The 12,104-nt window shown below is 40.2% G+C and overlaps 1 protein-coding gene across 5 annotated transcripts in view; it reads left to right on the top strand.

The window, feature by feature from the left end:
* The window catches only part of LOC148220021 (nipped-B-like protein), a 167,515-nt gene that overhangs the window by 152,629 nt on the left and 2,782 nt on the right, over positions 1-12,104 (top strand). For all 5 annotated transcript variants that reach the window (XM_088155481.1, XM_088155479.1, XM_088155480.1 and 2 more), the window contains 6 exons: positions 2,100-2,273; positions 2,809-2,999; positions 4,772-4,879; positions 9,084-9,284; positions 9,686-9,832; positions 11,739-12,034. In XM_088155481.1, the coding sequence (XP_088011607.1) occupies positions 2,100-2,273; positions 2,809-2,999; positions 4,772-4,879; positions 9,084-9,284; positions 9,686-9,832; positions 11,739-12,034 (1,117 nt within the window). The remainder of the gene's footprint in view (positions 1-2,099; positions 2,274-2,808; positions 3,000-4,771; positions 4,880-9,083; positions 9,285-9,685; positions 9,833-11,738; positions 12,035-12,104) is intronic.

Below are 12,104 nucleotides of genomic sequence, written 5' to 3'. Positions count from 1 at the left end.
TTGGGGAAGAGGAGAAAACAGGAGTGGCTATCAGTAGGCATTCTTCAGATTTTTTTTATTTTTTTTTTCTTTGCCTGTAAACATGTCAGTCTTTATCTTAGTTAAACTTCAGACAACTGTTTTCAGTGATATATTAGTCTCATCTAAGTACTGGTTTCACTTTGAAGGTAGCTGCTTGGGTGTACAGAGATGTAGTAAGCAGTGCAAAGCTCTATTTTACAGGCTGATAATTGAGTCAAGTTGTCAAATCCGTTCAACATTTATGTGCAGCAATAAGATGAAAATTACTAACAAGCTAATTCAACATTTATAAACAGTGAAGGCATCAAATGAAGAGTGTGTACTTTCCTATTGGTAATTATTAGTGCGTCCTTACAGTAAGGACACTCAACAGTTTTAACCTTTTCTTTGGAATGTGTCACTGCTGTTGAGAGATTAACCATAAGCTTAATGGTTACAGTTATACTTCTCTTCCAGATGTGTACTTGAAAGGCAGATTGAGGATAAAAAATGTTGTTAGTATCTTAACAGGTAATGTCTTACTCAGCCAAGTTCAGTGCTTAACCTTAACAGAGTGAAAACAAAGCTATGAAGAGAAGTGGTGAGAGCAGCCCCAAGATCTGAAGTCAGTCCTTAAAAGAACACAGCAGTTGCCTTTTTTCATCCCCTATGACAAATTCTTATGCCAAGTAAAATTTCTTCCCTACTTACAGGGGATAGCAAAATAATAATTTCCCTAAGAGCACTGGTGGTTTTAAATTCTTTTAAATAAATGAATGAAAGAAAGAAATAATTATGGATTGTTACACATACATGCAAGTGCTTTCCATTTTCAAAATTAAACTTAAAAAATGGGTTGGACTTTCTCAGAGGTGGTCTAGTTATAAACATCAATATATACCTATATAGAGTGGACACTTATACTACCTACTTCAAAGAGGATCATCATTCCTTTTTCTTTCACCTCTTTTCCCTCCATCTCCCCTGCCTTCTTTCCTCTTCCTGTTTTGAAATTGAAAGGAGATCTTATATGCACTGAGATCATGCCCTAGACATAGCCTTTACCTACACTGTCTTTTCTGTGTGCACAGAGCCAGTTTTAAAAACCTGACTCAGTCTTCCCTTTGTTACACCCACTTTAATACATTGCTTTCACATAATTTTGCTTTCATTTTTTCCCTCATTCTTCTATTTTTATGTTTTCTGTGTGTTCATTCAGAATCTTAGTTTCCTATGGTTGTGAAAAATACACTTAATGTTTGCTTTTCTCACAGTCTTAAAAAATTAATTGAGTAGTTAAATATAGTTTAAATTGGGAAGTTATGTTCCCATTACTGTTTTTTTATGATACTCTGTAAGAGTCTGTTGACAGCACTCCTAAATCTACATATGTGATCTAAAATTATATATGCTGTTACTTATTTAGATCAAACTTTTTTATGAAATAAAGACTTCCCTGACTAAGAATAACCAGTTTTGTCAAGGGTAAGGCTGCAGCTAAAAACAGTTCTATAGTGTGTATCTTCTAACAGATGTAGTCTTGGGAATGCTTCAGATAATTTTCAAGACATGACCTTAATAGGTGTATGAATAATTACAGCGAGAGGTCTAAATTTTATTTTATTGTGTTCACTATATTTTTTTCATTTAAGATTTTATTGTTTAAATACTCAGGATATTTAGCAATTTTTCCACATTTTCTCTGTCTCCATATGCATAACTCTTCATAGCTGCAGCACAATGTTTTTCTCAAAATGTATTAGAAAAACGATGAGTAATTTTTTAGTAATGTTCCTCCCTTGCTTTTGGGAGACGTCCTAGTCATTGAGATATAGATCAGTACACTGGACATGCTTCCAGACCTATACAACTCTTAGTTCAACTGGCCTGGGTTGGGACCCCATCTTTATCTATGAGACAGATAATAGAACTCCTTATAAACTTAGAATGGTGTCCATATGAAAAAGCAATACTGTTTGTTAGTACTACACTTGAGAGGAGATAAATTTCATGCCTCTATTTTGAAGAAAGAATTAAGAAGCAGAAATACAATTTCTAGTTAATAACATGGAATATTTCCTCTTTTCTTCCACCCTTAGGATTTGCATTTATACAACACCCAAGTTTAATGTTTGAACAGGAAGTGAAGACCCTGTACAACAGCATTCTTTCAGACAAGAACTGTTCGGTAAACTTAAAAATCCAGGTGTTAAAAAACCTCCAGACCTACTTGCAGGAGGAAGATACACGTATGCAGCAGGCAGACAGAGACTGTAAGTGCTGAGTTCTTCTGTGCTGAGGCAGCCAAAATCTAACTTTTTTGCATACAATTACTATATACATGAACTGAGTAATTTAAGATTGTTATCTAATTAGTAATATTGTACACAAGATATCTTAGAATAATTTTCAAAAATTTATTATGTGCATAGGTATATTGAGACATGTAGTTTATTATTTACTTTCAGGATGTATGAATCCTGAAAGCAATCCAGAATGCATAATTGCTCTAATTATGGTAGTAATACTTTTTATCAAAATATTCTCTAAGGTTAATTAGCAGATACAAAATAAGAAATTGTAAAAAATAAAACCTTTATCAAGGAACGAGACTTTAAATTTGGGTGGCTAATTTTTTTAAGTATATTTGCTATCAGACTGTTCTATGTTTCATGAGATCATAAACACATTCTAAGATGGCTGAAATGCCTTTGTATTATAAAGCTGAAAGATAAGTATGTATCAAATAATAGCAAATTAAATGATTATGCTGTGGTGAGTGTGCTATTGCTTTCATCCTTTTTACAGGGAAAAAAGTAGCAAAGCAGGAAGACCTGAAAGAAATGGGTGATATTTCCTCAGGGATGAGTAGTTCCATCATGCAGCTATATCTCAAACAGGTCCTTGAGGCTTTCTTTCATACCCAGTCCAGTGTACGCCACTTTGCTCTAAATGTCATTGCACTGACATTAAACCAGGGTCTCATCCATCCTGTTCAGGTATGCTAACCTTTTATGGTGTGGTTTTGGTTTTTTGGGGTTTTTTTTGTCCTCAGGTTTCAGAGCTTTTTATACTTGCTAGATACATTTTTAGTTTTTCTCTTGCAACTATGTTACAGTAATCTCTTATTGTAGCAAGGGGCCTTTACAGAAAGCATATTTTGAAATTTAGATTCCAAATGCTGTATTTTCTTGTCTTTGGATCAAAATCTAAAAGCCCAGCCAGTGCCTAAAGTGCATGTGCAAATGTACATTGGAGCATATTTCTGTTATGAATTTCAGGTGTATGCCAAGCTCTTTTCTTTAATTCTTTATCCTGAAAACTGTGACAGCTTGCCTCCACCTCAATTCCCATGTTATCCAAACACTATGGAATTCCAGAGTCAATGTCAGAACTTCAGTTATCTCCATTATTCTTTGCTTACATAATATTTTTGTAATTATTTGTTTATAACACAGCCATTGTGTATGTTCAGTCATAACTGGTGGTGTGTGGTTTGGATTTTTTTAAATGGCATTTTTTGTAGTGTAAATTGACTTTGGAGTTTGAGAGAACTGGAAATACTACCTGAAACCTCACACAACTTCTATCATTTATAATGCCTCCAAGTCTCAATGGACATCAGTGACCAGTGGTGTCCCTCAGGGGTCTGTATTGGGACCAGTGTTATTTAATATCTTCATTAATGACACATACAAAGGGATTGACAGTACTCTCAGCAGGTTTGCAGATGACACCAAGCTGAGTGGTGCAGGTGACTCACCTGAAGGACAGGGCCATCCAGAGGGACCTGGACAAGCTCAAGAAGTGGCTCATTGGAATCTCATGAGGTTTAACAAGACCAAGTGCTGGTACTTCACCTGAGTCAGGGCAATCCCAGGGATTTATCCAGGCTGGGGGATGAACAGATCAAGAGCAGCCCTGGGGAGAGAGACTTGGGGATGCTGGTTGGTGAGAGACTGGACATGCCCCATCCGTGTGCACTGGCACCCAGAAACCCCGTGTGGGCTGGGCAGATCCCACAGTGTGGGGAGCAGAGGAGGAGGGGATTCTGCCCCTCTAACTCTGGTGAGACCCCACCTACAGTGCTGCCTCCAGCTCTGGGGTCCCCAGCAGGGAAAGGACATCAACCTGTTGGAGCAAGTCCAGAGGAGGCACCAAGGTTATCAAAGGGGATTGAGCACCTCTGCTATGAGGAAAGGCTGGGATTGTTCAGCCTGGAGAAGAGAAGCTTTGGGGTGACCTAATTGTGAACTTCCAGGACCTGAAGGGAGCCAACAAGAAAGATAGAGAGGAATTTTTTACAAGAGCATGTAGTGAAAGGATGAAGGGAAATGGTTTCAAACTGACAGGGAGGAGGATTGGATTATATATTAGGAAGAAATTCTTCCTTATGAGGATGATGAGGCCCTGGAACAGGTTGCCCAGAGAAGCTGTGGCTGCCCCATCCCTAGAAGTGTTCAAGGCCAGGTTGGACAGGGCTTGGAACAACCTGGTCTAGTGGAAGGTGTCCCTGCCCATGGCAGGGGGTTGGAATGAGATGATCTTTCCAACCCAAACCATTCTATGATTCTATGATAACACTGGTCTTTTGTGTATTTTGTACTATTTGCTTGAAAAAAGTAGTCAGGTAGTAAGTTGCATAAAGCTTCCTATTCTAGTTTCTCCAGTAGTCAGAGTATAGCATAAACAACATTGTAATAAAAGCAAAGAGTGAGAAAGAAGAGATACAATGACTCTAAATAATAATTTCATTTGGTTTTTTTTCAAGTGTGTACCGTACTTAATTGCTATGGGCACAGATCCAGAGCCCTCTATGCGAAACAAAGCTGACCAGCAATTGGTGGAAATAGACAAAAAATATGCTGGGTTCATTCACGTAAGTAATTCTAATTTATCATTTTACAAAATACTGTTACATTCTCTGGTGACTCAACACTTGGATAGGCCTCAGCTGCAGAAAAATAATATAAATAACAAATAAACAATAACTATAAGCAGTTGTAAAGAAGATGTCAATTCTTTCCCCTGTTTGGAGATTTCTGTTTGTAGAAATAGAAAGTGTTTAATAATTTGAAGTACCTCTTCCAGTCTAAAAATTCCTTTAATTTATAATCCACCGTAGTGTTTTCCTCACTGAATAGTATGTTAAGAGCATTTATATGATAAGAGGTAAGGACAGCTGTTTCATAATGTTTAGCAATGATTTTCCTGTATTAACAGAGAGTACTTTGTAAAAGTAGAGGTCAGTATATATGTATTAGAACATTAAGACACCAATGCTTTATAAATTGTAATCCAAGCAGAGGGAACACAAGAAGATTTTAAGAACTGAGGGATCTTGCTGAAAGGAAAATCTGAGGGCTAAGTGAAGACTTGTGGAGTTGTGGCATAGTGACAATAGTTCTGCTAAAGATCTGAAACTGAGTTGCAGCACCCCTTCCTTATTTCGGAAGGCCTCAGTCTTAGTTCAGTGTGTGTACTACATTGTGGGACTTTATAAATTTAATTGTATTCCACTGAAATTCGAGCATTGCACTGTTCATGGCATCCAAAGAGATACCTAACTGAAGTCACACCTCATCACAGTCTACAACTCCCTCGTGAGGGGAAGAAGAGGGGCAGACACTGATCTCTTTGTGACCAGTGACAGGACTCAAGAGAACAGCTGGAGCTGTGTCAGGGGAGGTTTAGATTGGATATCAAGAAAAGGCTCTTTACCCAGAGGCTGGTCAGGCATTGGAACAAAGTCCACTGGGAACTGGTCACAGCACCAATCCTGACAGAGTTCAAGAAGCGTTTGGACAACACTATTGGCACATGGTGTGATTCTTGGGGATGGTGCTGTGCATGGCCAGGAGTTGGACTCGATGATCCTTGTGAGTCCCTTCCAACTCACCATATTCTGTGATTCTGTGAATGAAGTGGTGATTGGCGGCTGTCTTGGCCACAGCAACCACTGAGCAATCGAGTTTAAAATCTCTGTTGCCAAGAGGAAAAGTGCCAGCAAAACCTCACCTCTAGTCATGAGGAAAGCAAACTTCAGGCTGCTCAGGGAATTAGCAAGTAAGGTCCCCTGGGAAAATACTTTTGCAGGTGCTGGGTTCATCACTGCTGGTCACTTTTTAAACATCTCCTCCTAAGGGCATGGGAGCTGGAAATTCCCAGATGTCAGAAGTCAGCCAGGCAAGGAACAAGGCCAGCTTGGCTGAACAGGGATCTTCTCTTGGAAATAAGGCAATAAAGGAAGGTGTGTGCCCAGTGGAAGAAAGGTCAGGTGGTATGGGAAGAATACAGAGATGCTGCTGCCACTGTAGGGAGAAAATCTGTGTGGCCAAAGCTCAACTGGAGTTGGAGCTGGACAGTTGTGCTGCTTCTAGCTGGGGTAGAGTTAATTTTCTTCCAATAAGCTGGCAGTGGGCTGTGTTGGGGTTTGTGCTGCACACAGAGTTGATAATAGAGATATTTTTGTTATTGCTGACCTTGCACAGAGGCCTTTTCTACTCCTTGTACGCTGGGCAGGGGGTGTGTGGCAGGTTGGGAGGAGACACAGCCCGGACAGGTTACCCCAGTTAACCCAAGGAATATTCCAGACCATATGACATCATGCTCAGTATGTAAAGGGGGGGGAAGAAGGAGAAAGGGGGGACATTTGGAGTGATGGTGTTCATTTTCCCAAGTCACCGTTCCACAGAATGAGGCCCTGCTCTCCTGGAGGTGGCTGAACACCTGCCTGCCCTTGGGAAGGGCTCAAAGAATTCTGTTTTGCTTTGCACGTGTGCGTGGCTTTTGCTTTCCTTGTTAAACTGTCTTTCTCTCAACCCAGGAGTTTTCTGGCTTCTACCCTTCTGATTCTCCTTCCCATTCCACCAGGGTGGAGGGTAGAGACGGGGATTGAGCAAGCAGCTGCATGGTGCTTAGTTTCCAGCTGGGCTTAAACCACGATTGTGGGGGCCAATAAAAAGAGCCTTTTAAAATATGTCAGCAGTAAATGGCAGTGCAAAAATTACATCGGCCCATTCCAGGATGAGAATGGCCACCTCACAAACAGGGACATGGATGAGACAGAGATGTTTAATGCTTTCTTTTCCTCTGATTTTAACACCAATGACAGACCAAGGGGGTCCCAGTGCTCTGAGCTGGAGGACCGTGACTGTGAGAATGATCAACTCCCAGTCAACCCTGAAAATGTGTGGGTTCTGCTGTTCCAGCTGGATCCCTATAAGTCTGTGGGGCTTGATGGGATTCATCCCAGGCTACTCAGAGTTGCTGATGTGATCACAAAATCTCTCTCAATGATTTTTGAGTGGTCTTAGGCATCTGGAGAGGTCCCAGCTGACTGGAAGCTGGGGAATGTTGTCCCGATTTTCAAAGAAGGGCAAGAAGGAGGCCTCCAGTCTGACCTGTCAGTCTCGCTTCAGTGCCTGGTAGAGTTATGGAGGAGATTATTCTGGGAGATATTGAAAAACACCTGAAAGACAATGCAGTCATCAGTCACACCCAGCACAGCTTCATGAGGGGAAAGTCCTGCTTATCAAACCTGATTTCCTTTTATGATAAGGTAACCCACCTGGTTAACCCACCTGGTTGATCAAAGGCAGCCAGTTGATACAATCTTTTTGGATTTCAGCAAAGCTTTCAATACTGTCTCTCCCAGGATCCTTCTGGACAAACTGTCCAGCCCCCAACTGGATAAACACATCATGCTATGGGTGAGCAACTGGCTCATGGGTCAGGCACAAAGGGTTATAGTGAATGGGGTGACACCAGGCCGGTGTCCAGTTACTAATGGGGTTCCACAGGGCTCTATCTTTGGCCCTCTGTTCTTCAACATCTTCATTAACAACCTGGACACAGGACTGGAAGGGATACTGAGCAAGATTACAGACAATACAAAACTGGGAAGAGCTGTTGACTTCCTCGAAGGCAGGGAGGCCCTGCAGAGAGATTTCAACCAATTAGAGGACTGGGCAATCACCAACCATATGAAGTTTAACAAGGGCAAGTGCCAGATTCTTTTCCTGGGACGAGCCAACCCTGGATGTACAGACAGACTGGGGAATGAGAGGCTGGAGAGCAGCTGTGGGAAGGGACCTGAGGGTCCTGGTTGATGACAAGGTGAATATGAGTCAGCAGTGCCCTGGCAGCCAGAAGGGCCAGCCATGTCCTTGGGGCGCATCAGGCACAGCATCACCAGCTGGCGGAGGGAGGAGATTGTCCCACCCTGCTCTGCACTGGGGAGCCTTATCTTAAGTCCTGGGGGCAGTTTTGATCACCACAATATAAGGATATAAAGCTATTAGAGACCATCCAAAGGAGGGCACAAGGATGGTGAAGGGCCTTGAGGGGAAGCCTTATGAGGAGCAGCTGAGGGCACTTGGTCTGTTTAGCTGGAGGAGACTGAGGGGAAACCTCATTGCAGTATACAACTTCCTCATGAAGGGAAGAGGAGGGGCAAACACTGTATCTCTTCCCTGTGGTGACCAGTGACAGGACCCCCCAGCTGGAGCTGTGTCAGGGGAGGGTTGGGTTGGATAGTAGGAAAAGGTTCTTTACCCAGAGGGTGGTCAGGAACTGAACAGACTCCCCAGAGCAGTGGTCATGACCCCAACGCTACCAGAGCTCAAGAACTGTTTGGACAAACTCTCAGGCACAGTGTGGGATTGTTGGGGTGTCCTGTGCAGGGCCAGGAGGTGGACTTGATGATCCTTGTGAGTCTCTTCCAATTCAGGATATTCTATGAATCTATGATTCTTGAAAATTGTTTAAATTTGGGTACCTGGCTGTAGTCGGTAAACAGATCATCTATATGTTTCTAACATAGAAGTTATTTTGAAAGCAGTTCACAATACATTTTGGTCTCTACCACAAATTCTGTTTTAATCTGTATGCTTACTCAAAAGGCAGTAGTGCACCTCAGTGCGTCTATAAAATTTAAACTTCAGATGAGAAACCACTTAAAGGGAAGAAAGATTTAAAAATAGCTAAAAGTTGCTGTTGACAGGCATTTGTTTCATTTCCACTTTCAGTGGTACTGCATGAAAGCAATGATTTAAATAAAAATAAGTACTTTTCCATTTCAGATGAAAGCAGTGGCTGGTATGAAGATGTCTTACCAGGTACAACAGGCAATCAATACCTGCCCACAGGATCCTGTGAGAGGTTTTAGACATGATGAATCATCCAATGCATTGTGTTCACACCTATACTCCATGATTCGAGGGAACCGTCAACACAGACGAGCATTTCTAATTTCCTTACTCAACCTCTTTGATGATACTGCAGTAAGCACCACATTTCATTCACTTATAAAGAAAATAAAATATACCATTACAAGCTTAAATTTTCCTTTTGCAATATATTTTTATGACATAATTATTGATAGCTTTATTTCCTTAAGGTACTTTGTTTTGCTTTATAATATAAGGTATTTACCTAATAGAATGCATTAGTCACTTTTGCATCATTCAGTACCTTTCTGTACTCAGTTTGAGTTGTTTAGGAATAATGTGTCTTTAGGTATAACTAAATTTTGCACATATATATATGTTGTTTGGAGTGTGTTTGGGGGGAATGTAGAATAAAATTTGTGATCATTTTTCGTTTTAAACTGTTAGGAACACAGGATAAGTGTATAATAAGATATTTGTATGTATATTTATATGTATTTCTTTTTAACTTCCAGAAAACAGAGGTGAATATGCTCTTGTACATAGCAGACAATCTAGCCTGTTTTCCTTATCAAACACAGGAAGAGCCACTGTTTATAATGCATCATATAGACATTACACTATCAGTTTCTGGTAGCAACCTACTACAGTCATTTAAAGAGGTATGTGCATTTATATTTTAGTATATTTATTATGGTGACAGCATAAGCGCCTATATAATTTGGTCCATTTTTCAATGAATATAGTACCATTATTATGATATGGACCAGTATTGTTAGTTTGTAACTGGTAGTTAAAAAACAAACAACCCTTTCTTTTCTGACCTGTATCTGGTAGACACTAGTTAAAAACTTTCCTTATATTGCTGCTTATGTTATTAAAAAAGAATGACAATTTTCGAGATATTAATATTAAATCAATATAATTCCCTAATATTACTGAATTAATTGGAATTAATATTAATTGCATGCATAATTTTAATAACAAAATTCCATTTACTTTTTCTTTTGTTGTCAAGTAGCTGATGGCAGTTCCATATGTGTCGCCTAGGAGATTTTAAATACATTATTTATTGTAAGAAAAGAGTGTGTAATATGTCTTTTCTTAAGGTAGCATATAAGAACCCAAATAATGGTATAGTATCTGTTGCTATGGCAATACACAGTCCTGTAAGAAAAAGGTCTTTGTTTCTTGTGCTATGTCCAGTTTTGGGCTGCTTAGGACAGGAGAGACATGGGGCTCCTGGAGCGGGTCCAGCAGAGGCTGTGAGGATGATTAAGGGACTGGAGCAGCTCTCTTATGAGGAAAGGCTGAGGGAGTTGGGTCTGTTCAGCCTCGAGAGGAGACAGCTGAGAGGGGACCTTATCAATGTCTGTCAGCGTCTGCAGGGAGGGGTCAGAAAATGGACCAGGCTCAGCTCAGTGGGGCCCAGCAATGGGACAAGAGGAATGGGCAGGAACTGATGCCCAGGAGGTTCCACCTGGACATGAGGAAGAACTTCTTTACTGTGCAGTGAGCGAGCACTGGAACAGATTGCCCAGAGAGGGTGTGGAATCTCCCTTGCTGGAGATATTCCAGACCCATCTGGACACAACCCTGTGCCATGTGCTCTGGGATGACCCTGCTGGAACAGGGAGGTGGGACCAGATGACCCACTGTGGTCCTTTCTAACCTGACCCATTCTGTGATTCTTAAAGACTTTAGTGTCTTCATTTCCTGGATAACTTTAACAGTAGAAGGTCCAAACTGTCAGAAAACAAACCCATTTCTAGAATTTCCAATCTGACTAGTAAGTACAAGTCAGAGTTGATACCTGGAAAGTACACTGCTTTGAATTCTCACCCTACCAAAGTCAATTTTTAATCTGCTAGAAAGAGGCAGCACATTCTTTAGGTGGGGGACCAGAATGTAGAGGATGAGATCCTGCTTGGAACATCTTAAGTTCTGTGTTATGAAAGAGTGTACTATGTGCAGTAATAATGCAGGTATGAAATTCTCTAGCTCTACAAGTAGTGGAACTGATTATTAACACTGTATATGCTGATTTTAGGGGCTCTCTGGTCAGCAGTGTAATTAGTGTCATAGGATTTTAACAGAGACAAGGATTAAAACCAGCTTGGACTAGTTTGTACCAAGGTACACATGGAAATATATGTAAAATGCAAAAATTATATTCAGGTGAAAGAAAAATGAAATTTTCTTCCTGATTTATTGTATTTGGCTTTTACTTCATTTTACTGTCTCCGATAACAAACTTGTGAAGTCTTTCTAAGAATAACATGCCAGTGGAGTACTTCTTGCTTCAGTTCTTTCTGTAACCACCTTGCAAAAAAAGTGGACTTTGGATCAATTTTTCAGGGACCTTGAGTTATAATTCAGCATCTATTTTGTCATAAATAATTTTAATCTTTGAATATAAAGTTATGAATATCAAATTATGAATTAATAACATTGTTCAGGGAATTTTTCCTATTTTAAATCAATAATGATTTTTTTTTAAGATTTAGAAATGTACCTGATGCTACTTACCCTAATTTTGGAATGTGTGTTAACTTCTCTGTCTCGCAGTCTATGGTGAAAGACAAAAAAAAGGAAGGAAAACCTTCATCAGATGAGGAGACTGAGAGTGACAGTAACAGTGGTAGTGAGAGCAAAAGTGAGGAGGAAGCTTCTAAGCCTCGGAGGATACGGAAACGAGTAAACTCTGATTCAGATTCTGATGAAGAAAATGATATAAATGCCGTGATGAAATGTTTACCAGAAAATTCAGCTCCTTTAATTGAATTTGCAAATGTCTCCCAAGGCATATTATTACTTTTGATGTTGAAACAGCATTTAAAGAACCTCTGTGGATTCTCTGATAGGTAAGGATATTTAGACAATAGTCCATCTTGTTATCTAGTGAGTTTTTTGTAAGGATCAAGTTTGGAAGAA

Source organism: Sturnus vulgaris, chromosome W, assembly GCF_052056855.1.
Source record: "Sturnus vulgaris isolate bStuVul1 chromosome W, bStuVul1.hap1, whole genome shotgun sequence".
NCBI lineage: Eukaryota > Metazoa > Chordata > Aves > Passeriformes > Sturnidae > Sturnus > Sturnus vulgaris.
The sequence above is the reverse complement of the archived record's forward strand: the minus strand, read 5'-3'. Positions and strand labels throughout refer to the sequence as shown.